At 42.6% G+C, this 27,874-nt stretch overlaps 1 protein-coding gene across 1 annotated transcript in view; it reads right to left on the bottom strand.

The window, feature by feature from the left end:
- The window catches only part of MTBP (MDM2 binding protein), a 101,727-nt gene that overhangs the window by 44,262 nt on the left and 29,591 nt on the right, over positions 1 to 27,874 (bottom strand). Inside the window, 10 exon segments of the mRNA XM_073632205.1 lie at positions 2,976 to 3,096; positions 3,099 to 3,130; positions 6,337 to 6,430; positions 9,909 to 10,073; positions 10,175 to 10,279; positions 12,653 to 12,826; positions 19,307 to 19,424; positions 19,764 to 19,836; positions 22,866 to 22,960; positions 27,240 to 27,365. Of these exon segments, the coding sequence (XP_073488306.1) occupies positions 2,976 to 3,096; positions 3,099 to 3,130; positions 6,337 to 6,430; positions 9,909 to 10,073; positions 10,175 to 10,279; positions 12,653 to 12,826; positions 19,307 to 19,424; positions 19,764 to 19,836; positions 22,866 to 22,960; positions 27,240 to 27,365 (1,103 nt within the window).

Here is a 27,874-nt window from a genome sequence, read left to right on the forward strand (position 1 = left end):
AGAAATAAAGCATGTCTCTTCTGCATTAAAAATTCTGCCTATCTTTACATTTTTAGAAGTTCCACTTTAAATCCCACTGAAACACCAACGGTGTAGTTTTCCTGTTAAGACAGGATATCTTGACTGGGTCATGGTGGGACCAAGCTGGCAAAAAAAAAAAAATCTGTGCAAATAATGTTTTGGGTATGAAAACCAAGGACATAAAACACATGGGATATTCTAGATCAGTGGTTCTCAACCTGGGGGTCGGGACCCCCTCAGGGGTCGAATGATGATTTGCCAGGGGTCACCGAATCCTGGGCTGTTCCTGAAGCCTGCACCACTCTCCCAGCCTTTTTGTGGCCGCCCAGCTGGGCTGTTCATGGAGCCCGCGGCCGCCCACTAAGTTCACGGCATGGCTGGGGGGCAGAAACTAGAGGTCAACTGACTGGTGAGGAATGTGAAATGGGAGGGGTTGGAGGAAACCCGATCTCCTGATTTCGGCATAGGTGTCACTGCTATGAGACACCACAAAGTCAGGGACACAGTGAAGCCAGAGACACAGTGAGCAACACTACCTGTGATTATAGTTGCCATTAAAAGTCCCCACTACAGTTCTCAGATCAGCAGATGATCTTGATTAAGAGCACCTAAGTTGGCTGATCAGACCTCCCCCAGCTTCCCTCCACCAAGGAGCAAGAGAAGGAATAAAAATAGAAAATACATTAAAGGGAGAGGAAAAGAGGGGGAGGAACAAATAAAAAGGGAGAGAAAGAATAGGAGAAAGAACAAGAAAGACAGCTAGAGAGAGGGATGGGGGGAAAAAAACAAGAAATTAGGATAGAGAGAGGTAAAAGGGAAAGAAAGGAGAACAAAGAGAAAGAGAGTGGTACATCCTAAAATGTACCATAAGGGGTTTTAATACTTTACAAGTGGAAGGGACTCAGGGAGCACTAAATTTCCATGGGTTAGGGACGCAAATTACTTGTCTTGCCTTGGGTGCTGACAACCCACGCTACGAAAATAATTTTACTGTTCGGGGTCCCCACAACTTGGGAAATTTTATCAAGGGGTCATGGCACTAGAAAGGTTGAGAACCACTGTTCTAGATGATTCTCTACAGACTCTAGAGCAGGGATATGCAATTAGCGGACCTCCAGCTGTTGCAGAATTACAAGTCCCATGAGGCATAGCAAGACTCTGACAGCCACAAGCATGACACCCAGAGGCATGATGGGACTTGTAGTTTTGCAACAGCTGGTGGTCCGCTATTTGCTTATCCTTGCTGTAGGGTCATGAGTAGAATCTCTTGTGTGGGTTTTATTCAGAATGTGATCTAAGGCTAAGTTAGAATCTCCTACTAATATTAAAGTGGAACTATACTGCATCTGAGCACCACAAACTAAAAACGATATTTAACTGGCTCCCGACCGGCTCATGCAGATATACTGCGGCAGAATGGCTCTCCTGGGCGAAATCCCGTATGTATACGGCTTTGCCTAGGAGGGTGCGCCCGCTGCACAGCGGGAGACCCAATGTGTGTGGCCGTCGGGTGCGATCGCGTGCACGAGCGCCAGAACGGGGATTTGCGTGTGTAAACACACAAATCCCTGTGCTGTCAGAGGAGAGAAGACAGATCGTGTGTTTCTACAAAGTAGGAACAGTGATCTGTCATCTCTCCTAGTTAGTTCCATCCCCACACAGTTAGAACACAGTGAGAGAACACACAATTAACCCCTTGATCGCCCCCTAGTGTTAACCCCTTCCCTGCCAGTGACATTTATACAGTAATTAGTGTATTTTTATAGCACCGATCACTGTATAAATGTGAGTGGTCCCAAAATGTGTCAAAAGTGACCAATCTGTCCACCGCAATACCACTAAAAATTGCAGCTCACCGCCATTACTAGTAAAAAAATAAAATAAAAAAAAATTTAAAAAACGCCATAAAACGTTCCCATAGTTTGTAGACGGTATAACTTTTGCGCAAACCAATCAATATACACTTATTGCAATTTTTTTTTACCAAAAATATGTAGAAGAATACATATTGGCCTAAACTGATGAAGACTTTTTTTTTTTTTTTTTTTTTTTTTTATTTTAGGGGATATTTATTATAGCAAAAAGTAAAAAATATTGTTTTTTCAAAATTGTCGCTCTTTTTTTGTTTATAGCGCAAAAAATAAAAACCGCAGAGGTGATCAAATACCACCAAAAGAAAGTTCTATTTGTGGGGGAAAAAAAAGGATGCAAATTTTGTTTGGGTACAGCATTGCAGGACTGCACAATTGTCAGTTAAAGCAACGCATTGACAAATTATAAAAAAAGTGCTCTGGTCAGGAAGGGGGTAAAATCTTCCGGGGCTGAAGTGGTTAATTATTTTTGTTATTCAAACCAAACTCACCCATCCAAGTATCCACGCTTTATTTCACGGAGAAATCACTTAGAAAACCACCCCCTAGCATTTTCGGCCGTGGACATCTTGAGTAAAGGCAGCCGATTCCTGTACCACTGACTTCCTGGAATCCATCTGACCTTAACTCAGGCAGGAGAGTGTGCTTAGCTAGGAAAACCCCTCCTCCCATACTTCTACGATGTATGACATCATTTGCCTAGGCCTGGAAACCAGGAAAGTAACTAAAGAAAATGTAAAAAAAAAACCAAAAAAACCACACAACTAAATATAATCTACCTTTCTATCCATTTGCTAATGCTAATCAGCATTAAAACTAATCAATGTTGAATAAGAGAGTGTTAAAGTTCTGCTTTAATGTTGTGTTCTACATTTTAATCTTTGTTGCTTGCACAATTGAGATGTAGGGATTTAGTTTCACTAGTAACCAACTATGGTAGTAATATTTTTTTTTTTTTTTTAAATCCCATATACTTATCCCACCTTGGATAACAAACTTCCCAAGAATTCAACTTAATTAGATAAAGGGTTGTAATATGCCTGTTGTCTAATACTTTACAGATATAGTAAAATTGACCTTTACCCTCTCTGGACCTGTAAGGGTTGAAGCTCTCCGATTGCTAGCCCTTGTGGAGTGAAGTATTTCAGTAACTCCTTGGCATCCAGCAGGGTCAGTCCTTCCTTCTGATTGTCCTTCCGGCCAGTAAATGCTCTGCTGAGCTGGACAGCATAGATGCCCTGTAAGAAATGTAATCAGGACATGAGAAAAAAGTTGTTGTAGGAATACTGTATTGACAGCACCTTTCAAAATAACAAGTAGGGGGGGGAGGGACTCTGGCACTCTGCTGGTGAAATATACTCCATTTTGGGTCTCAAACTGAACCCCAAGAGAAAATGTTTTTATGCACTGCATTGTGGGTAATCAACCTCTGTTATTCTTGAATAGAGATGTGTATGTTCCCTCGCTTTAACTTTCAGATGCTTCAAGGGAAAAGCCCTATTTGTTGCAAAGTTTCCTTCTATTCCCTCTTATTTGGGCTGGGGATTTTAATAATGTATGGTATGGGACCATATGTTCCCTGTGAAAGATATTAAACAAATATACCGCACTGTCTGCAATCAATGCGTTTCCCACATGTCTTAAGACGAAACGCGTCTGGACGCTCTGCTGATGTCACCGTTTTATTCCAAAGTGTTTTTTTATCTACTAAAATGTGAGTGCATTTCCTCCTTTTTTATTGAATAAATTACCGTACTTCTTATTTAAATGGGATTACACTATGTGCCTACTTCTTCTCTCTTTTCATAAATCTGTTCTATTGGAGCAACTATCCATGTGGCTCTCTGTCCATTACCTATCCCATCGAGGTCCATTGTTGGAGTTGGTCTTCTGGTTGGAAGTCGTGTCCTCTGGGACAGTTACTCCTGGGTGTGTGGCCCTACAAGCCTGATTGACCCATTGGGTGTACACTCATTTGGGTTCAATTGCTCCGGTAAGCCTTTTGACTCTCTGGAGGTGGATCACTTAACAAGTTTGGGCACGTTTTCCTTTGTCACATCATTATCCAGTTCAAGTGTCAGTTATTTTGAGACTCGTTTTGGATATCTACAATTTATTGTTTGGTTCACCTGTCCAAACAGTAAGGACTATAATTTATTTTTAAGAGAATTTTTTTTTCTTTCACTTCATTGGACATCATTCACTTATATTTTGATTGTCACATAATATATCAATCTTTTTGGTTTATTATATTTAGTGTCTATACGCATTGCCTGCATATATATGTTGTTTGAGTTTCTTCCTGGATGTGCACTATATATATATATATATATTTTTTTTTTTTTTCAGTTTATTCTGAGATTTATTCTGACTATATGCTCCCTATGTCTTCCCTTCAAACCCAAGCCCCCCCCCCCCCCACCCTGTATATAAACATATTCCCTTTGCTCTAACCATGTACTCACTAGGCCTACTGGATGCTTGGAGATGGCTTCACCTGCACCCTCATAAAATTCTCCTGTCATTCCACAATATCCAGGATAGATTATGCCTTCATTTAACACTTTCCTCTCCCTTCTTTCGGTGATTTCCTTCCTGACCAGGCTACATTCTGACCTCTCCCCTCTCCTTGTGTCTCTGAAGTGGGGACTGAGTCTCCCTTTAATATTGTGGGAATTCAACCTATTTTAGTTTTCCCTTGTTCCAGAAGACACCGACACTCTTACTCCCATATGATCTACCCATGAATAAAATGCTACTAATTAAGTACAGACAGCCTGGGACTCTTTCAACGTACATGCCAGTGCAATGTTGCTCAAAACTGTACAGACTTTAAAGTGTAAAATTAAAAAAAAAAAAAAAAAAAAAAAAAAAAAAAAGGACCATGTGCAAAACCTTAGGGGCCAGGAACCAAAGTGAGGTCCAGCAAAACATTCCTGAGGTCCCAGATTTATACAATTGGAAGAAACGGATTAACATATTTGGGTCATTCAAACAAGCAATGTCAAACACACAGCTGGAGTTTGACAACACGGTACACTGACGCTTAAAGTGATTATTTTAATAAAAAAAAAAAAAAATGAAGCTTTACAAACATGTTATACCTACCTGCTATGTGCAATGGTATTGCACAGAGCAGCCCCCAACCTCCTCCTCCCATCCCCCACCAGCACTCTGGGCTCTACCTCTTCTTGGTGCGCCACCATTAAAAAAACACTTCCTATGGGGGCGCACTTGTTGGCTCTAGGGGGCTGGCATTAAAGGCGCAAGGGCGCCACCCCCCATCCATGCATCCGGCCCCATTCAGGACACCAGCGCATGGATTTCAGAGCGGGGGGGGGGGGGGGGGGGGACTGTTTTTTTGAAACACCGATTAGAGCCAGAGGCACTAATAGGCTTCAATATAGGGTGGGCTCGGGTCACACAGAGTACGCTCCGGTCCCACCCAGGTGTGTTACAACAGCAATAGAATATTCGCTATTATAACACTGATCCTCCTAAAAAAAAAAAAAAAAGTACCAGCCGCCACTGTCTGGCTCCCTCCCGATCCAGGCTGTGTGCGATGACACACACAGCATGGCTCAGCACCACCCCTCGCTCTCTGCTCACAGGATTTGATTGTTAGCAGCAGAAGCCAATGGCTGAGAGGAGAGAACCACTGCAGATGGTCAAATCACTGGATCGAGTGGGGAAATCTTCCAATGGGGACACTAGTTCTGGTGACCTGGGGGTCCCCAAGGAATTGCCCTAATTTGCAGGGATTTCCAGTTACTTCCTATTTGGCAATGGGAATGGAAGTGAAGGTAAATCTCCCCAATGGGGGCACAGAAGGTGGGAAAAAAAAAATCTGACAGGGGTTATAACCCTACTTTAATGTTCCCCAGAATGATGCCCTGTGCTGGGAACACGTTAAAAAAATCCATTTAAAAACCAACAGCCAACACTATAAGTGGCTGCTGGCCCTCGATCCCAGATTTAATTAACAGGTCCATTCCCAACTAACAACTGGGAATAAATGGTTCCTAATCATCAGAACACTAGGTTAGCTATGATCTATAGTGACTCATCTGTGTGCTGTAGGATTATTACATCAAAAAAGCCTCCAGCCTGAGGTTTTATCAGTTTAATACTGTAACTGCCAGATACATTTACAGTAAGTTTTTCCCTATTTCTGCCGACCATGTACAATATCCTTTAAAATAGTGTAAAAAATGTAGATAGGAAAATTAAGTCAGAGAGCCATTGTCAAGTGCTACATACCTATGCTGTTAAATTTAACCTGGGAAGCTAGGCCTCGATCTCTGGTCACTAAAAGGGTTAGGAATGTATGAAAAGATGAGGACCTTTTGTGCAAGTACTTTGCATTCTCTGGAAGCAAAGGGACATTACTCTCCGAAGAGCGTTAGCACTTTTACAGTAGGTGACTAGTGAAGGATTTCCTCACCGGATTCTCTGCTGGATTTTCTCCAGGTTTTCCAGATTCTGTAGTACATTTCTCTCTGGCCATTCTGATGGATTCAATATGGCCGTTTGGGATTCTGAAACAAAAATTGTGACAGAAAGAGTTTAACACAAGTGACATTTATACTCTTTCGAAAAGCTCTGGAAATGCATTTCTGAGCTGAAAAGGTTATTATGTGACAAGATATCTTCCTGTATGCCACTGGTTTCATTGATATCATACAAGTACTAAATTAATTTCAGTGAGGGTAAACTGCATATGCCTCCACCATGAGACCAACATGGATTAGTTATTGAAGACTGAGGCTTTTGAAAGAAAAACATTTGTGGCTGTGTACAATCATTCATTGAAACAATGTCTTTATAAAAAGGAGATGCAAACTAACTGAATGACATTAAGAATTCTATTTATAAAGTTGCAGCATTCCCTTACCACAGTCATACCCCTCTATAAAAAGCAAAAAAAAAAAAAAAAAACAAACACTACACACTTATAAATCCTAGTGGTAGAACACTGAAAGCAGCAGAGTGCTGTTAAAATTAGAGAAAGTAGATCTATCAATAGACTAGCGAGTCCTGGGGGGGCCCTCCTCACCTTTGCTGTTAAGGGCAAACACTTTCTCTCTTCTTCTCTTTACTTATTTCCTTGTTTTTCTTTTTTAAACTATGCTCTTCACTTATTCTGTGAATGGCATGGTTCCCCTTTTTATGTCCAACATGGATACTTGCTTTACCTATTCGGAACCAAGTTAACCACTTAAGGTCCACCCTATAGCAGTTTTACTGCTACAGGGCGGCACCTCTGCGCCGGATCACAAATATATACGTGATCCGCTGTTCCAGGTAGTGGTGGTTCTATCGGTTTGAGGTCAGAACTCTGTGCAGGCCAGTCAAATTCCTCCACCCAAAACTCGCTCATCCATGTTTTTATGGACCTTGCTTTGCACACTGGTGCGCAGTAATGTTGCAACAGGAAGGGACCATCCCCAAACTGTTCACACAAATTGTCCAAAATGTCTTGATATTCTGATGCCTTAAGCATTCCCTTCACTGGAACTAAGTGGTCAAGCCTAACCCCTGGAAAACAATCCCACACCATAATCCCCCCTCCACCAAATGATTTGGACCAGTGCACAAAGCAGGGTCCATAAAGACACGGATGAGTGAGTTTGGGGTGGAGGAACTTGACTGGCCTGCACAGAGTCCTGATGTCAGGGCCGCTGATATGGGGGGGGGGGGGGGGGGGGGGGGGCGGTCCTCTTGTAGGGGGCCCGAGCACACAGGGAGGGGGATAAGTGATGGATGGCAATTGTGTGTCTCTTCCTCCAGCAGCTGAAAGCTGGTCTCTCCCCCTCCTGCCAGCTTTTATCTGCTGAGAAAGACAGTAGTCCCTCACTAATCCCCCTCCCTGTATGGGGCCCCCCCTCTCAGCATTGGCTGTAATGTTAGCTCTGCTCCTGAGTTTATCATATCTCTAAGGCTCCATGCACACTGGCTTAAAAATTGCTGCTTCTACAGGAGTTTTGTGCTCTGTCTCTAGAAGCAGTTATCCTACGTGTCCATGCACATTAGGATGATTAGAGGCATATTTTAAGCTCAACGTTTAGAGGCAGGAAAAAAAACCTTTTTGGTTTGTGTTTCCGATTGGAGCTTCCTGGCAGAAAGAAAACGTAAAACTCTCCTAAACTTTGTACAAAAAAAAACATCCCTCTGTCTCTCTGATCCCCGAGCTCCAACTGCCCAGCCTGTATATATTTTTTTATCTCATCTTCATTTTTATTTATTAACTCAGTTTTATCTTTTAGACTTAGCAGGAATTCTGTGAGTTATGTTGTATTTGTGCCTGCTAATAATATTATTGTATTTTTAGCGAAATGAATGAATGGTTTTGTGCTCTAGGTAGTAATTAATCAAATAGTATGTACACAGCTACACACATATGGAATCAATCCTAAATGCTAATAGCTCAGTACTAAAATAAACATATATAACCACTGTAGGCGGATTAGGAAATATAAAGTGCAAGTGGTAATGGTGACCGTAGTGAAATTCAATCTTCAAGTAGATAGTAATAAAGTGCTGAAAACCACATAAATACTATTAAAAATATATCTAAAGTGCTAATAAAACAATGTCCATACAACGGTGAGCTGGAGACGTGAAGTGATGCTCTTCACGTCTCCAGCTCACTGTTATATGGACATTAGCACTTTAGACGTCAGGTTGCAAGCTCGACGCTCGTGGTGCTGTGTTTGTGTTTTACACTCCTAATGTGAGTACCCTATTAGCTGTTTTTATAATAAAAGCATTTTAGCCTTTACATACTAAAAAATTGGGGACTTAATTTCTTCCTTCTCCTTTATACACTGCACTTGAACTGGAGCTCCCTCTATATTTTTTCATCGCCCAATTTCACCGCCCCAAGAAGAGAGATCTAAGTTTACTCATTGCAGGAGCCCGGATCCTTCTGGCCATCTCTATATAATAATTTAACGCTGTTATCTTACAGCGGTACGGTAAGGGACCACCTTATACAGAGATGTAATTACACTGAAGAAACAAATCACTAAAGTCAGTTTATTCGCTACCTGACCTGCACAAAGCGCTTTTGGGAGCAGCACTTCACGTCTCCAGCTCACCATTATATGGACATTGTTTTATTAGCACTTTAGATATATTTGTAATAGTATTTATGTGGTTTTCAGCACTAACACTTTATTACTATCTACTTGAAGATTGAATTTCACCGTTATCACTTGCACTTAATATTTCCTAATCTGCCTACAGTGGTTATATATGTTTGAGTACTGAGCTATTAGCATTTAGGATTGATTCCATAAGTGTGTAGCTGTGTACATACTATTTGATTAATTACTACCTAGAGCGCAACATCATTCATTAACTTTTTATTTCAGTTTATTTTTGGGTTAAGGTTGACCTATTCTGTGTTAGCTGCAGCTAGTGTCTGTTTAGCGAAATAAAGCTTTAAATATTTTCTGGAGGGGGGCCCTGTCAGGAAGTCTATATGGAGCCCCGCGATTTCTATCAGTAGCCCTGTCAGGTAGTCTATACGGGTCCCGTGATTTCTATCAGCAGCCCTGTCAGGTAGTCTATACGGGGCACGCGATCAGCAGCCCTGCCCGACATCAACACGATAAAACACCTTTGGGATGAATTAGAGCAGAGACTGCGAGCCAGGCTCTCTCATCCACATCAGTGCCTGACCTCACAAATGCACTTCTGGAAGAATGGTCAAACATTCCCATAGACACACTCCTAAACCTTGTGGACAGCCTTCCCAGAAGAGTTGAAGCTGTTATAGCTGCAAAGGGCGGGCCAACTCAATACTGAACCCTACAGACTAAGACTGGGATGCCATTAAAGTGTGTGTAAAGGCAGGTGTCTCAATACTTTTGGCAATATAGTGTATATTAAAAATGACAGCTGTGGAGTTCCTTACTGAACCTGGGCTCTGCAGGGGCCAACCACACAATAGATCAGATGCCAGACCGAATAGTTCCTTGGATGCGCAAGTTCTCAATACTGGACGCTTACCAGCAGGGGGAGCTCCAGAGCTGTTGGGTTTTTCATCCTGCTTGGCCACATCATGGGGCAGTTTGCTATCATAAATCCTGAAAACTGCATCCCGAGTCAGTTTAAATAAGGTCTTCAATGAGTTCATATTTGCAGGGGTAAGCGATTGTGAACCATCTTTTCTTTCTGGAAAGGGGAAAAAAAAAAAAAAAAAATCATAATAGGGAGGTAAAGTTCCTTGAACAGATATAATAATTCAAACAGAAAATGTGGCATCCAACACTTACTGAAAAATTCCTCCACTGCTAAGGACCGAGCACGGGCCAGAGCCCTCTCCCTCCGCAGAATCTGATCACCATCCAAAAGAGGTAAATTGTTCAGTAAGCTGCAATCTGAAAAAGAGGAAAGCTACTCCATTAATGGTTTAACAATTGTAAGCACATTGACACACAGGCAGCTTTTTAGCCCGACTTTGAAACTCAACTAAACTCGGTTTAAACCTGCTAAAAAAAAAAATCAGGTGCAGCACAACAAAAAGGTATGCAAAGTCTTACAGTTCATTAGAAAGCAACCGGAAATATTGTCCCCTGCCAGCATGCCGATTAGAAGAGCCCTTGCTCTCGGTGTCAAAGAATTGATCCCTCTGCAGATGTAGGACATAAAGTTCAATATGGAAACAAGTTCATGTGTCAATAGCAATGAAAACATAGTGGAATAAAGGTGCATCTGATTCTTCTCCAGATAAGGATATATCTCACCAGAGTGTTTAGGCTCATTACCCCGACGACGCGATGTGATACAAAACTAGTTGGGCGGGACCATGAATGTGTGACGTCTTTCACACCCACCGTTGCCGACTGTCAATGAGGCTCCATGTGGTTTGAGTGTTTTTTATTGTCCTGAATCATGAGAGTACCTTGTGGCGTTTTTAATGATAAACATAGCAGTATTCACGCTATGTGCAGCCTATGTTCCTTTTCCTCTATGGCGGTTGTTTGAGTTGGAATCCATTGTTGTTGGTATTGGGGAATATCATATGTTAAAACCAAGTGGACCATACTGATCCCATTTAGGGACACCCCGAGGGGTCCATTATTTCTCATGTGTGTTTGATCTCTGTAATTGGGGATTACAACCAAATGGCAAGAGGCTTGATTACGGTGGAGGGCACGTGTGTATGGTGGAACTCCTTAACAATTCACGTAGTTTGCCGCCCAGTGGAATATCTCATTTCACTATATAAGTTTTCATTGCTATTGGCACATGTACTTATTTCCATATTCAACCTTATGGACTATTCAATTCACTGTTTGATTGTATATTGATACATTTTCAGTATTTCATTTCTTGCATAGTGACCAGAAGTGATATAGAAAAATAGTGCACTTATTGTTACTATGCAAGCAATGAAATACTGAAAATGTATCAATATACAATCAAATATCATATACATGTATATTAGTTTATTGCAGCACTACAGGTCAAACTCAGCCCTGGGTATATGGGGCTTCTGCAGAAAGACCACTGCTTCCACACACAGAACAAAATACCTTCTTCTACAGCATGGTCGCAGGGGACATGCTCTACTACTCAGGCTGTGGCTATTTTCCAAAAAATTTTATTGCAAAACATTGTTAACTATTAGTAGATTTAAACTGAAAATTAAATTATACCTTAGGTGCTGATCAGCCACAAAAAAAAAAAAAAAGACTGCCTTTGTGGTGGTAGCAGCATTAGGATAGTATACTAAAAAGCATTAATAAATACATTCAAAACTGCTATTATCCCAAAAAATATATAGAGTGTTACTTTAAAAAGACCTGGTCACCAATGCATGTCTATTAAGATAAACACCCCCAAGTAAAGTACTTGCATAAACATTTGCCAAACTATTTCTTAGGAAAAATGTTGTCCCCACTGCACTAAAAATCTTTTGAACCACCACTGGCATGATCCACAGAACTGCACTTGCACCTTCTCCCTAGTCCTGTTGTCAGCCAAGGACCTGGCAGGCCAGGGAAGATCTGCATTAAACAGTATTTGCAGACTATGGGCTCCTCCAGCCCCTGCTAGGACCTTGGCTAATGACAGGGCAGACACAAAGCAGACACTCTAGAGTCTAAGGTGGTTACAAAGAAGAGGGGGTCCACTTTCGACATAGCAGGAACATATGTACAAATACATACAGATTAGCATTTGCACTTTAGTATTTTAACTTAAAGTGGTTGTAAAGGTTCGCCTTTTAAAAATAAAGAAAAAAAAAACAAAACATGTTATAATTATCTACTCTGTGTAATGGTTTTGCACATAGAAGCCCAGATCCTCCTCTTCTCAGGTCCCCCACCAGCACTCCTGGCTCCTCTCCTTTGCCCAGTGCCCCCTAAAACAAGTTGCTTGCTAGGGGGAAGCTGGTGAGTGCTCGCTCCCGAGCCCTGCTCTATGTGTCTTTAAGACAAAGAGCCGTGGCTTGGCCCCCACCCTCCACACTGCTCATTGGCTGAGATTGACAGCAGTGAGATCCAATGGCTGTCTCAGCCAATGAGGAGAGGAAGTCCCGGGACAGCTGAGTCTCTCGGGAACATCACTGGATCGAGAGGAGGCTCAGGTGAGTACTAGAGGGGGGTGTGGGTGGAACAGCACACAGAAGTATTTTTACCTTCATGCATAAAATGCATATAGGTAAAAAACCTTCAGCCTTTACAACCACGTTAAGATGTTTATCTCAATTGGCATGGATTGGTGACAGAGCCACTCCTCGTACTTACCTGGATTGTCTGTTTGAGGCCCATCATGCAGTCGTTGATGCAGCAAAACAAGTGAGGCAGCTCCATTGATCTGATTAGCAGAGTGAAGCAGGGTTGCTTTGCACGCTCCATTTTTTAAACCTTGGATTAAGAAGTAGTAACTGCAATACTCCCCTTTAAGTTTAATCCCTGGAACTACAGAACAAAAACCGACGGTTAGACTTACCGTTAACGGTATTTCTACAAACCTTCCAGGACGGCAACGCATGAGAGATGATAGGCTCCTCCCTACAGTAAACAATCAGTTGACAGCTGTTAAAAGGCCTCACCTTACCCCTTGTCTCTCAGTTGTTGTAAAGTAATTCTCCCAACTGGTGTTGGTTACACTATAGAAGTTTAGCTGCTTTTTTCATTTAGCACTTTATATGTATGAACTTTATTAATTAGCACTTTATTTGTATTGATACACTGTTGGTAGTGCATTAGTACTTTGCCATATCAATGGCTTGCCTTATCCACCTAGAGACTGAGGGTTTTGAAGCCTGAAGTCCCTTTCTTGGTCCAGAGAAGAGGATTAGGAGGCGATTGGATCTACTAAAATCTTCAACCCTTTGTAGATAGATGTAAGGAAATGCCTCTTCACCTAAGTAATTGAATCTCTTTTCCCCCTCATTCTTAGGGTTCTCACAGAAGGATGGTAGGGTTATTACCCGTGTGCTATGGAACGCTGACAACACCTTGGGCAGATACAAAGGATCTGGCCTGAGGGTGATCCCATCTGGTAGGATCAACAAAAAGGGTTCTTTAAATGGATAGACCCTGCAAATCTCCTACTCTTCTAGCTGTGGTAATCGCTAGGAGAAAGGTTAAATTTAAGGTCAAAAACATAAATTAAATTTCTTCTAAAGGTTCAAAGGGGTCCCTAGATAAAGCCTGTTAGGTCCCAAGGCGAGAATCTCTCTCTCGTGAAAAAGGTAGCCCATGTCCCCGACAAATTTTTTAACTAAGGGTTCTTTCGCTATTCTAGCATCAAGAAAAACAGAAAGAGCTGCCACTTGTACTCGAAGAGTGTTGACAGCCACAAGCTTTTCTACTCCATCCTGAAGAAATTCTAAGATTACAGGAACAGAGGTGGAAACAACTTTAGCGTTTTCCATACTTTAGAGTATATCCTCCGTGTTACCGGCTTCCTGCTCGAAAGGAGATAGTCTATCACTCTGTCTGAGCAGCCTTTACCCCTGAGGATTTGGCACTCAATTACCAAGCCATCAGATGGAAAAATTCCGTTCTGGGGTGCAGCACTGGACCCTGAGTGAGAAGGTCTGGAAGGTCTGGGAGCTTCCAGGGAGGTGCTACTGAAAGAGTCTTTAAGGTCTCAAACCAAGCCCTCCTTTGGCCACCATGGGGCCAGCAGGAGAAGCCCCGAGGACTGGCTGAGTTTCTGGATGACTCGAGGAATCAGTGCCAGAGGGGGAAAGCTGTAAGCCAACTGGAAGTTCAAGCTCTGTGCTAGAGCATCCAGGCCCTCTGACTCTCCTTCCCTAGAGAGAAAGAAAAACTTCTTTACCTTTCTGTCTATCCGTGGACAGCTGAACTTCTGGACTAGTACCTGAAATACTTTTGGGTTCAGCTCCCATTATCCCCATCTGACAGGTGGCGGCTGAGGAAGTCTGCTTCCTGGTTGTCTGTGCCCTTTAAGTAGACTGCTGCCAACGAAACCACCCTGTGCTTGGCTCAGTCCAGGATCTCCTTCACTAGAAGGGCTCTGGATCTGGTTCCCCCCCCAATGGCCATAGCGTTGTCTGAGCAAACCTGGACTTCTTTGCCTGCAATCGTGCTTTTGAAGGCTTTGCCCACCGCTCTGAGCTCTCTGAGATTGGAGGAGGACCTGGCTACTCCCTTATCCCAGGTGCCCTGAGCCTTGGCTTTTCCTAGGTGAGCTCCCAATCCCCAGGTGCCTGCATCTATGGTGACCTTTATTGGATCCCACTGACCCCAGGGTCTGACTTTCTCAAGATTGCTTGGGACTGACCAGCACTTAAAGGATTTGACCTGATAAGGGATAGTTAGACTTTCATCTAGGGATTTGTTCCTTTTGTTCCAAGAGGAAAGGGTGAAAAAAATTCAAGGTCTCTTGCATGCAGTTGTGCCAAAACAATTGCCAAAATGCTGGCTGACATCAGTCCCAGAACCCTGAGGATCTCCCTCCTGGAACACATAGGGGCTCCTACCAGCCTTTTGATGGCTGTGACTACTTTCACCACCATTTCCATTGGGAGGAAAAGTTTTTGAGCCCGATAGTCTACATGGTAGCCTAGGTAAGTTTGGACCTGAGCTGGTTCCAGGAATGATTTCTCCACGTTTACCAGACAGCCCAGCCTTTGCAGGACAGAAATTACTTTTTGGATATCTGTTTCTAACTGAGCAGCTGACATACGTACTGAAGATGAGAAGGTCATCCAGGTAAGACATTAATTCTGTCGCCTGGAGATATGCTACTGCCACTGCTAGGACCTTTGTGAAGATCCTTTAGACTGGCCGCTAGCCCGAAAGGGAAGTGCCCTGAACTACCAGTGGAGAATCCCTTCCTGGGTTACCACCGCAAATCCCAGGAATGCCTGATGTTCAGAAAGATCGGGATATGCAAATAGGTATCCCTGAGATCCAGGGTAGTCATGAAAACCTCTTTTAACAGGTTTTTCCTCACTGAGTAAATACTATCCATGGAAAACCTCTTGTATTCTAGGAATTTGTTCAAGTTCCTGAGATTTATGATAAGGCGATACTTCCCTGAAGGCTTGGGTACCACAAAAATGTGGGATTAAAAGCTGGTATAGCTTTTTTTGGTACTGGAACCACCACCTGTTCCACCAGTTCCTGAATGCCTTCTAGCAGGGCTTTCTTTTTTAATGCATCCTTGGGAGGATGCGTTAGCGTAATCACAGGAGGGGGCTTTGACAAGAACTCCAGGCGGTAGCCCTCTCTGATCAGTTTGGTGATGTATGGGCTGTCTGAAATTTCTTCACACTGGGAAGTGAAATGAGACACCTGCCCCCTAGCCTGATTCCGGCGTCACTTGATATCTTTGGCCTGGAGAGGGAAAATCGCAAATTGCCTTTTTGCCTACCTCTACCGTACCCCCACTTTGTTGGTTTTGTCCCGAAGGGGTCTCGAAAAAAATTTCCTGTACCTTTCCCGTCTGGGTTTGATGGGAAATTTTTTCCCCTTGTCTGAGGACCTGGACAAAAACTTTAGGCCTGGCTCAAAGAGCAAGGATCTCTCAAAGGGGAGACCGCACAGTTGGGCCTTCAAAGTGAGATTGCCATTCCAATCTTTAACCCATATTGCTCTCCTGGATGAGGTTATAAGGGCGCCCGTTTAAGCTGAGGCTTTTACTGAATCCATAGCAGCTACCACCCTTCCTATTACTGAAAGGGGATCTATAACTTCTTGAGACTAATTACCCTGAGAGAGGTGTTTATTAAGTCTTTCTATCCAGAAGCCCGCATTCCTGGTAACACAGGTTGCTGCTTGCGCTGGAGGGATTGGCCTCCCATGCTTTTTTCAGCAGGGATTCTGATTTGCGATCCATTGGATGTTTCCTGCATCCTCAAAAAGAGGGGTCAGATTTTTTTGTCACCTGGGAAAGGGCGGCGTCCAGCTTAGGGACCTTTAAAAAAAAAAAAAAAAAAAAAAAAAACATCCGCCCCCTCCTCCTTGAAGGGGAATCTTCTTTTCCAGGTTTTAGGTCTGACCAAACTCCTTTCCGGAAACTCCCACTCCAAACTAAATCTTTTAAGGACTAGTGTAGGGGAAATAACCTTGACTGTTTTTTTTTTACCAACTCCCTGTACATATTATCCTGTGCAGAGGTTTCTTTAGCTGGTTCAGGGATAAATAGCTTGAAGGAGTCCCTCCAAATCTTCTAGGCCAAAAGAGATGTCTGTTTATCCTGAGGTCTTCTACGTCACTATCCAGACCTAGGTCAGCCGCCTCCTCCTCTGAACTGGGCTCAGATCTTTCCTAGCTTTCTACCTCCTCTATTTCTTCCATGACCTGTGATGGGGGAAGTGCCAGAAAGAGTGACAAAAAGACACTTGGTCCTGGTTTGGAGAGTAATCTCTCCTGAGAATGGTCCTCTTTAGGGGAGAGTTCCTCTGAGCTTGCTACCTGGGGTGCGGCTGCAGAGGTGCGGAAAGATTGAATAGTGGCCAGCATTTCTTCTTTAAGAAAATCTTTCATTAGACACTAGGGCCAACTTGCTAATAGATCAATAACAAAATGGCTTTGCGTGGACAATTTTTCCCCACAATGACTGCACTTCTTAGTGGAGCTAACGCTAGCGGATATAGAGGGTAGTTTGTCAGAGACCTCTTCTTGCAAAAGAAGAGGAAACAATCACTGGTCACTCTTCCTGCCCCCCCCTTAACATGGCTGACGGACCCTTCTCCAAAAGGTGGGAGCGTGGGGGCTTTCCCAGGAACAACGCAAGGCTAGCCTGGTGTCACGCCCCATAGGAAATAATAAAGAGATCTTGCCTGCAGCCACCTGTGCTGCCTTTCCATCCTCCTTTCAATGAGGCGGGATCTGGAAGACTTTTGTTCCTTGCAGCTTGCTGAATCCTGGTAGGAACAGGAGTCTTTCAGCCCTTGCAGCCACGCAGGTCCTGCATCTCCTCCAGGCTTTATCCCCACTTCCTGGGTCGCGTCAGCACTTTTCCTGTCCTAACCATAAATACCAGTTTCAGATCGAGGTTTGGAGCGTGCTAGGTCCCCCCTTGGTGTCTTACATAACCTGGACTCCAGCAAAACGGCACCCGCTGCACACAGGGGAAGACCGGAGGAGAGCCGAGCTGCTGAGCGGTGTGCAACAGCGGGGGATTCTCAGCTACAACCAGACCGCCTGAACAACATCACTGGCAACCTGTGAGAAGTTCTAAGGTGGGCAGGTTAGTGCGGCCCTCACCGGTGTTCCGAAACCTGGCTCACAGGGGTACCATCCGACGATCTGGTCTTCTGGTCAGAGAAAAAAATAAAACGTTTTGCTGTGGGAAACACAATCAATACTGAGGGACAAGGGGAAAGGTGAGGCCTTTTAACAGCTGTGAACGGATTGTGTTTCCTGTAGGGAGGAGCCTATCATCTATCATGTGTTGCCATCCTGGAAGGCGAGATAAGATTACCAAAATTACAAACACAGAGTAGTGCAACGCAGATCTTTCATAATGGATCAATAAACATACAGTCCAAACATACTTTACATAACCTTGTAGGTCATGTTGCCTGTGTCTGATTGCAGAAAGTAAGTCCGGAAACAATGATTTTATCCCTCCTTTTTTGAGTTGTTAGAATAATTTTTTATCTCTACTTGCTAAGCGAAACATTAAGCTTGCAGAAACATAGTACATCAGCACACAGCTGTTTGAAACAGTCAAGCTTGACTTTATGATCATACGGCCATGCCCTTGCAATAAAGTGAAAGATTTTAATACGGACAAAGGCCTGTGTTAGAATGAACTACGTTTTTCAACGTTTAGGGGGGTCTGGTTACCGTTCAGTGTATTTGTCATGTTGAGGCTGAAACCTAAACAATTTATGCAAAATGCAGATCAAAAATAGTTGCACTGTGGTCATTTTTTGGATCTATACAAATGTTAACTTTGTTTGCAACACGTTTCTGCTCTATTATAGCTGTACCAACTCAAAAGAAAAACGGGGATGCAGTCACAAAGAAATTATTGGTATTTTCATAGCAATTTCAAATCCAGAAATCCTGTTTATGGCCTGTGATGGCCCAGGGCTGGTGATCAAGTCCCAGAACTAAAAAAAAAAAAAAAAAAAAAAAAAAAAAAAAACACCCTGAGGCTTCATTCTGTCAGACAGCTGAAAGCTGGCAATGACACCTTCCAGGCCATTCTCTAGCTAATAAACTGTGTGCAGAACTCAAATGGTATTGTAGAGGCCAGAGGTTTTTCCACTTTTAAAAAAAGAAGCAGCTCATTCTTAGTTTGGTATTTGTACTAGTTGATTTTTAAAAGGCATTCTAAACCTTCCAACCTCCACCTTGTGTTTTTCACCTGCATTGATCATATAGTTTTAGGTGTCATTTGTTGCTCTGTATGTAGACAGATGTCCGCTGACACCCACTGCCACCCGATCCGCCAAAAACAGACGAATGGTGGTCCTATTCCCCATCCGTCCAGCGGATCAGATGACATTAGGTGGAAACGAACAGGAGGTCTGTTCCCTATCCTATCCGATTACCCCATAGAGGTGAGTGGGACTGTGTCCGTGTCCACTCTGCATAGCGGAGTGGACACGGACCTGTCATCCGTCTGCTCAGCAGGGGATCAGCGGAGATGTCCTCTGCTGAGCAAGCGGATTCCACATAGCGAAGGCGCCCGTGTGAAAGGGGCCTAAATCACCACATTTATGTGTCAGAAATTTCTGTTTGTTTACTATACAGGGGCTGAGACACAGTATGCCAACACACATCCTTTTTTTCACTAATACCTAGTTAAAACAAAAACATTTGAAAGTGTACAATGCCTTAAAATATTTTTGATTAAAAATGGTTGTCATTTGCATTTTTGTGATTTTTTTTTTCTTTTTACCTGAATTTTAGATTTGACAAATAGCTGAGCAGCACATACAGATCACAAAACAGAATGCCCACCTTTGATGTCTTTCGGCTTCCTGGACATGTACTCCTTCCATTTCCTGGAACTACGCTGGGACTCAGGGGGTAGAGAAAGACTACACACATTACATGACAGCAGAAATAAAGCCCCAACCTGGAAGAAACAAAGCACTGCTTGATTTGCTTTACCGAATTAATATTATGAATCCTAGCACAGAGGGAACAAAGATGTTACCCTTCCAAAAATGTCAACCGTTGCAAACTACTCTCAGAGAGAGGTTTCATGATAATGTACAGCTTGTTAAAGCAGAATTTGCATTAACTTCCTTGAAGTTAAGACCTTGTCTGGCTTTCTTTCAAGGTCTCTTTTGCACAAATTTTCCACAAATTTTTGTTTTTAAAAAACTGCCAGTCCAGATAATGTCAACTTGATAGTGCAAAAGAAAATTAGAAAAATATTAAATATTGTGTAAAAACTCATTCAGCCAGGTACCTGGTCATTCATTGAGCACAACTGATCCAGCATCAGTCTAGATTTTCCTTGCAGTGAATTTCTTGTCAAACATCTGATGATAGTTAAAGAAAAGACCAGAGAACATATTTCATGGATATTTAAAGTGAACCTGAGCTGACCTACATGACTTCCAAGGTCAAAGTGCTGAACTGCAGGCACCAAAAACCTGTGTTAGTTTTTCATGCTGTATGGGGATTTGATTCTGTCCATGCGGGTGTTAAAGCGGTTGTATACCCCGCTTGGTGATTTTTACATACAGGTAAGCCTATAATAAGGCTAACCTGTAGGTAAAATTAATATCTCCTAAACCTGCACGGTTTAGGAGATATTCACCTAGCATGCAGCCGCTGACGTCAGCGGCACATGTGCTCTGAAGGTCCGGCGTATCGTGCCGGAACTTCATAGATTCTTGCCAGGACGGAGGGCTCCCGCACACAAGCGCGGGAATTACGTCATTGTGGCTCCGGCCACTCACAGCGCCGGAGCCCGCGAGCCCAAAAGAAACATGGGGAGGGGCTTCATTCTAAGGTAAGTATTTCATAAGTATACGATGCATACTAGCACATTATGCCAATGTCTTGCAGGGTTTTTTTCCTTCAGCGGTTTACTACCACTTTAAGCCCTGCCTTCCCATACTAAGCCCCATCTCTGACCTTTAAAATAGTAGTCAAATCTCAGCTGGTTTTACAAAAAGGCAATGTAAGCAGGTAGTGATACAAGACATTGTCAGCGTTTTCACAAAGATCTAAAAGAAACCATCTACTGGCCTAAAATTATACCATTTTTCTTTAGATTTACCAAAACCATATAAAATGGAGGTCAAACCTAAACACTTTCAATTTGTATGCAACCAGGCAGGCCCTTGCACTACATAGTTGAAGGTAGAGCTAAAGGAAATTGAATAAGAAAATTGTACAATGTATGGCCAGCCGCCTTTACACCATACCCGGCTCCAAGATGCAGAGCAATGCTCACCTGAACTTTTGGGTGGGGAAGCTCATGCCCTGTGTAAGGCCGGTTTTACATGGGATTCAGCTTGTATAAGAGTGAACAGCAAGCTTTTATAAAGAATTTGAAGGGGAGTAGCTAGAGGCCAGGTTATTTCTCTCTATGGACGCATGCGTCAGCCGAGTGCATTCATGCAAAGGAGGCTTCATGGTATCCTGTTGGGCAAGGGAGCCACCTGAGAACAGGTCCCAAGGAGAACAGAAATTTGAGATAGGGAATGCAAAGCAGACATGGGTTTAACTAAGACCACGCAGCAACTATGGTTGGAGTCTACGGGACTATAATTTTTATTTATTTGTGGGTTAAATAACACTTACTAGGAAATGCTAGAACCTCTACTGCCAACTTATAGTATAACTAAAGGCAAAACATTTTTTTTTTTTTTTTTTTTGTGGATAGGGATTAGAACACGTCAGTATTTATTGCTGTCTGTGCCCCTGTTAGGGAGATTCACCCTTTCCATTTGTCCTGTTTACCATTAGCATGGAATGAAAGTAAAAGAAAATCCCACATTTTGGAGTTGTCCTCAGAAAAGTAATAGAGGGGAAATCTTCCAATGGGGACACTAGTTCTAATTCCAAGGAATTCCCTGAATTTGCAGGGATTTCCTCTCATTTCCTGTTTGGCTATGGGACAGAAGTGAAGGGAAATCTCCGCAATGGCACACATCCATCCTTGCTCTATCCAAAATGGGAAAAAAAGTTTTGCCTTAAAGCGGGAGTCCAGCGACCAATCCTTTTTTTTTTTTTTTTCTCTTCAGGTCATTGAGACACTTTGCTAACCCCAAAATAATACTCACAGTTTGGGTGTAATATTTCCGCCTCTGTCTGTTTTCATAGAATAATAATTAAAAAAAATGGGATGCTGGCTGTTTCCATCTTGCTTGTGGGCATGTGAAGCCCATAAGCATTGATTTCCTGGATTCGGTGAATGCTGTTCATTCACAGCTTGTTCACGTGCATGATCATTGTTTCCGCACTGAATCTTGGGAAGCCTGACACTAAGCTCCCAGGAGACAGTGCGGCGCCGGGGAAAGGCAATAAACACGCCTACTCCCATGGGAGGAGAGACAGGAAGTGCCACAATAAAGGTACAATATAAAGGTAATTACAGCGATAAAAAATTTTTTCGTGCGGCATTTGAACATCTATGCAATCAACTGAAGGGGGTAAGATTAAGTAAAAAATTTGAGTGGAACCCCGCTTTAAGCTCTACTTTAAATCCTGAAAGTTCTGACATTAGTCAGCTGAATGCAAGGGTGTGGCTTCATCTCAACTTGCCCAGAAGTCTATCTACTGCTTGAGCCAAGGATACAGGGGGGGCTCCATAGGGAGTTCATTTTTAAAGATATCTTCAGTTACCACTAGGCCTCTGCACGTTGGCACAAATATAAACATATAAATGTTTAGGTCATTTGTCTTAAAGTACAACTCCGGGGGGGATGTATCTTTGGAGCATATTTGGGGAGCTAAACATTGCACCAAACATGCTCCTCTATTGAAATGAATGGGAACCGCCTCAAAAACGTGCCCCCACTAAGTGTTTTTGGTGCAGTCACATGTCCTTTTGTCCTTTAAAAACCGCACCACAAATGCTACAAAAGCACAGTTAAAACAATCTATTAACGCGTAGGCGCTTTACTGGTGGTTTTGAAGTGAACCAATGCCCTAAAAGTACAACTAAAGTCAAAACTATTTGTTTAGATTGGGATAGAGTAGTGGTGGTCAAAACCCCTGTCAGGTTTTTATTGCTGTTTGTGTCTTTGTTAGGGAGGTGTCACAAGAATAGAGATAGAGGGAAAATCTTCCAATGGCACACGTGTTCTCGTGACAACTATTTAAGAGGGGATAATACATCACAACAGGAAGATATTCACACACTTCCTGTTGAGTCAACAGGACAGGAAGTCAAGGAAACATGAGAAAAATAGTAAAAAGATTTTTGACTTTAGATATACTTTAAAAATTAGTGAACGGCACAACATAGACTGTTACCCTCATCTTCAGCACAAGAAGGAGCAGAAAGGCAAAATTATAAGAAAAAACAGAGCTTGGAAAACCAAGGCAAGGATACAGTTCAAACACATGGTCCGACATGAAATATTTTGGCAGTTCTGACAGCTCCACCATTTGTACAAACTGCAACGATGAGCCATAGTAATGGAAGACCTGGTAAGACATGAAGGTAGCCACAGTGTTAGAACCTAGCCTGAAATAAAAACAGATGTTTAAATCAATTAGGGCTGAAACAACTAATCGATTAATCGACAACTAATCGATTATGAAAATAATCGATTACTATTTTCATAATCGATTAATCGGCCAGTAACATAATGGGGTTAAAAAAAATTAAATTGAGCCTTTTATAGTACAAAAAGAGCAAATAATCGCTACTGTAAATGTTACTTTCACAGTTCTGCAGTAAAAAAATGAACCCCTTACAATAGAGATTATTTGCTTTTTTTGTACTATAAAGGGCTAATTTTAGTTTTTTTTAAACCCCCATTATGTTACTAAACCTCTTAGATGTGGTTCACATCTGTGTGTTTTTTGGTGCTTTTTGCAGAAACGCACTGCAGTTCATTTACATGGTTTCCTATGGAACACGTTCACATCTATGCTTTTTTTCAGCTGCTGCGTATTTGGAAAGGTTCAGGGACTTTTTTTATGTAAAATGGTGCTTTTTTGGTTCAATACACTTCAATGGAAAAGCTGCAGAAAAGCATGTAATGCGTTTTTGTAGCAATTTGTGTTTTTTAATCTGCCCAACAACAAATTGGGCCAAAAAATGCAAAAAAAAATGCAAATTGCAGCAAAATCACGTGCGCAAAAATCAAAACGCACAGCAAAAAGCATTGCAGAAACATATCAAAAGCAAACTGCATAGGTGTGCACCGAGCCTTATGCTGGCCACACGGATCAATTTTCAGAAGAGAATATTCAGACGAAAAATCTTTGTACATTCGCTGAATGAAAGAATGTTTGAAATTTTCACTTGTTTTTAACATTCTGTTTTTAAAATGAACGAAAACCACATACACCGTCTGAAAATTCCTTTGACCAAGAAGTTTTCTATTTACAAATTGTCACCATGGTTGAAAATGAACGTCAATTTGACCCCACTAACAATTAAAAAATTGAACAAATGTTCTTAAAATGCCATTTTTTTTGAAGGAAGACATTGTTTGTTTTTTAAATAAAAAAAAATTGATCTCTGAGTCTGATGATATTTACCAGATTCACCCTTTTTTAATAGTATATATCCTCTAATAGTATATACAGTATATCTCCTCTAATAGTATATACAGTATATCTCCTCTAATAGTATATACAGTATATCTCATCTAATTGTATATACAGTATATCTCTTCTGTCTGTTATTCTCAGAGTGGATTAGATATGTTGCTCCCTAACCATATAGTTATTTATATTCACCACTGCATAGAGATATTTAAGAATAAATTGCCTTTTTTTAAAACTTTACATATTAACTAAATTATACACAACACTTTTTTTTTTTTTTAAGCTTATCAACCGATTAATCGATTAATCGAAACAATAATCGGCCAACTAATCGATTATGAAAATAATCGTTAGTTGCAGCCCTAAAATCAATCAAACCTTATACTTCTATTTGTTGGAGAAAGTGAGAGATCAGTCACTGCCTGGCTTCCTAGATCCCTCTCCAGTACCTGGCAGACAGATTTCTACATCCAATTTTCAATTAAATACAATGCACAGAGGTTTTACACTTGCTGCAGGACTCTTAATTTATTAATAAAGAATGAAAGTAGACATAAAAACTAAGTGGAAGACATTTAGCTTGCTAAAACACTATTGTAAAACAACCAGCATTATTTTTGCATCTCTCTGCTTCAACTCCAGCCTCTTGCAGTCACTTCCTTTCTACATGTACTCGCTCCAGAATATAGGTTCTCTGGACTGGTTTTGTGACAGTGACAATAGTGACAACAATGGACCATGGCTGTCAGGAGGTCCACCTATAGTCTCCTATAGTACTACTACTGTACTAGTAGAGGTAGAAAAGGAAGGAGCGCCCAATCTCCAATAGAATGCAAGTCAAGAGGTAAATTGAAGGTAGTTTATTAAAAGTAGCAACAAATGTCAACCCAATGCGTTTCGGGAAAAAAAAAAAAAAGGCTCCCCCTTCCTCAGGGCTGCTGCTGTCTGCTGATGGTGAATCGGAATGCTGTGTGTTCGCACTCGGATTTTGGTGTCACAGACACAACCATTTGTTATTTTTCCCCGTACACCATCAGCAGACAGCAGCGCCCTTAATGCGTCGGCTTGATGACTTGTTGCTACTTTTAATAAACTACCTTACATTTACCTCTCTATTTGCAGTACATTGGAGATTGGGCTCTCCTTCCCTTTTTTTCTTCTACTAGTACACGTGGAAACGACTTCAAGGCTGTAGCCAAAGGCTGCAGCCCAGGCACCCTATAAAAGGTATAACCACCTTCCTCTGGTGTGGTGGGGCAGAAAGCATCACAAGAGAACTCTTCCCATCTGCCCCACCAACACCCAACCAGTGACCCACAACTGACTGAGTCAGTCCATCGCGATCTCCAACTCTACAGAAGCCACCTATATTCTCCATCAAGGTTGTAAATGATGGGGTAACAATCTAATTGTATCCACACTCCTAGGCGTTGTATACTGTATATGTACACTGGGTACCTTTTATACTGTAAACCACAGGTGGCAAACACAAGCCCCGCCAGGTCTTTTCATGTGGCCCGCGCAGCGGGCGCCAGCCTCCACCTCCTGTTCTCACCAGCCGCATTCCGAACGGGTCTCCTTGGCAACCGGTGTAAATACTTCCTCCGCTCTCCTCCTCAGTCTCCCCAGCGGCGCTGGCTGTGTGTGTGTGTAGCTTAGGGCATGCGTCATCAATCCGGCATAGCCTGTCATTGGCAGAGGTACCTGATGGCTCCAGTGGCTGTGTGTTCCAATCTACATCCAGCAGGTGTATCTCGAGAGAGGGGTTCTTGATGACTTTTAGCAGTACTGGCCATGAAAGCATTCTTGTAAATGCCATGGTAGGAGAGAGTACAGATGTGAGGTTTGCTTTGTAAGGTGTGTAGGAAGATGGGTTTATGAGGTGGCGGGATGGGGGCAGGGTGCAGGGGTCAGAACCCAGGAGAAGGGGGGGGGGTGAAAGGGAGCTATTGCACATTGGGCACAGCGCACCCCTGAATCCCTGCCCTCTGCACATAGCGCACCCCTGAATCCCTGCCCTCTGCACATAGCGCACCCCTGAATCCCTGCCCTCTGCACATAGCGCACCCCTGAATCCCTGCCCTCTGCACATAGCGCACCCCTGAATCCCTGCCCTCTGCACATAGCGCACCCCTGAATCCCTGCCCTCTGCACATAGCGCACCCCTGAATCCCTGCCCTCTGCACATAGCGCACCCCTGAATCCCTGCCCTCTGCACATAGCGCACCCCTGAATCCCTGCCCTCTGCACATAGCGCACCCCTGAATCCCTGCCCTCTGCACATAGCGCACCCCTGAATCCCTGCCCACTGCACATAGCGCACCCCTGAATCCCTGCCCTCTGCACATAGCGCACCCCTGAACCCTGCTCGCTGTACTTAGCGCACTGCTGAACCCTGCACTCTGTACGCAGCATAATCCTGAACTCTGCACTTCGTGCGACCCAGATACAACTGGCCCTTTGAGGGCAACCACACTGCTGATGCAGCTCTTAACGAAATTGAGTTTGACACCCCTGCTGTAAACTATTCAATTTCTTTGCAAAATAAAAGGATTTTTTTTTTTTTTTTACAAAAAAATAAAATAAAATAAACTGTCCCAACCAATAAGGAAAAAAGGCCCCACTAAAATCACCACAGAAGGAGGGAAGAACTGGAACCTCTGAGATTTAAATGCCAGAATGCCTACCTGATAAAACAAGCCAATATTTGCATAAGGCAAGTTTAAAGAGTAACTCCACATTTGCTGAGAACAAAAAAAAACAAAAAACAAAAAAAAAACCACCAACACACAATCCCCTTCTCGGTGATGTACATTGCAGAGGTTTTAACCAACTTTATTGCAGAGTCCTGCCTGTTTCTGCTCTGCAGAAAGCCGTTTGTTGTGTGCAGAGTGAATTGTGTGACAGTGACTACCCTAAGTAATCTGAGAAGAGCGGTTGGGTACAGAAGTGAGGGCTCAGCTACTGACCTGACAAAAACACACAAACACATTTGCATAGCAGCAACAGTGTTGTATATCATGCACCTTAGGGGGAGTGGGTCTGAAACAGCTGATGGTTTTGAAGGGACAATAGGCGTTCTCATTTGGTGAATGGCAAAAATCATGCTAAAAACGACTGCGGCTAGCTAAGATACTGGCTTGGAAAAAACACAAATCACATGGTACAACGCATCATCATATGTGTCATAATGGAGTATACATACCTCAGGTAGTAAAGAATTCTTGTCATTTTTGTGATTTAGCACACTGCTGTGTCTCAATAAATGTGATGGGGTAACATCCCAAGAAGATCTCAAACAAAAATCTGGAAATTCCACTTCTGAGCTAACCTGAAAATATAAAAATGTACACGATAACGCCAGATAAGCAAAGTTTGTATGAAAAAGTAACCTTTTCTCTTTGTGTTGCTTCCTGGTGTTCCTGTTAGTCCCTCTTATTAAAAACTGACCCCTCTATGCACGAGAGCACAGTAATGAGCTTGGTAAATGTGGTAAAGCTCTGCTGACTTCCATCATCCAATCATGTGCAAGCAAAAATGCTTTTTTTTATGTTTTGTTCTTTTTTTTACCCGATTGGGTATTCTTTACAAAATAAATGTTCACCACAATTACATTTACTAACAAAAAAAAAAAAAAAAAAAGAGTGCAACGGCACCTGCAAGGTGCAAAGTCTATTTATCTTTAGTACATAAACCCTGCTGGGTTGTTTTACAGGGGGAGGATTCACATATACTTTAAAAGAAGTTGTAAAGGCAGAAGGTTTTTTATCTTAATGCATTCTATGCATTAAGATAAAAAGCCTCCTGTGTGCAGCAGCCCCCCCAACACTTACCTGGGGT

Source organism: Aquarana catesbeiana, linkage group LG05 (genome assembly GCF_042186555.1).
Source record: "Aquarana catesbeiana isolate 2022-GZ linkage group LG05, ASM4218655v1, whole genome shotgun sequence".
Lineage (NCBI taxonomy): Eukaryota > Metazoa > Chordata > Amphibia > Anura > Ranidae > Aquarana > Aquarana catesbeiana.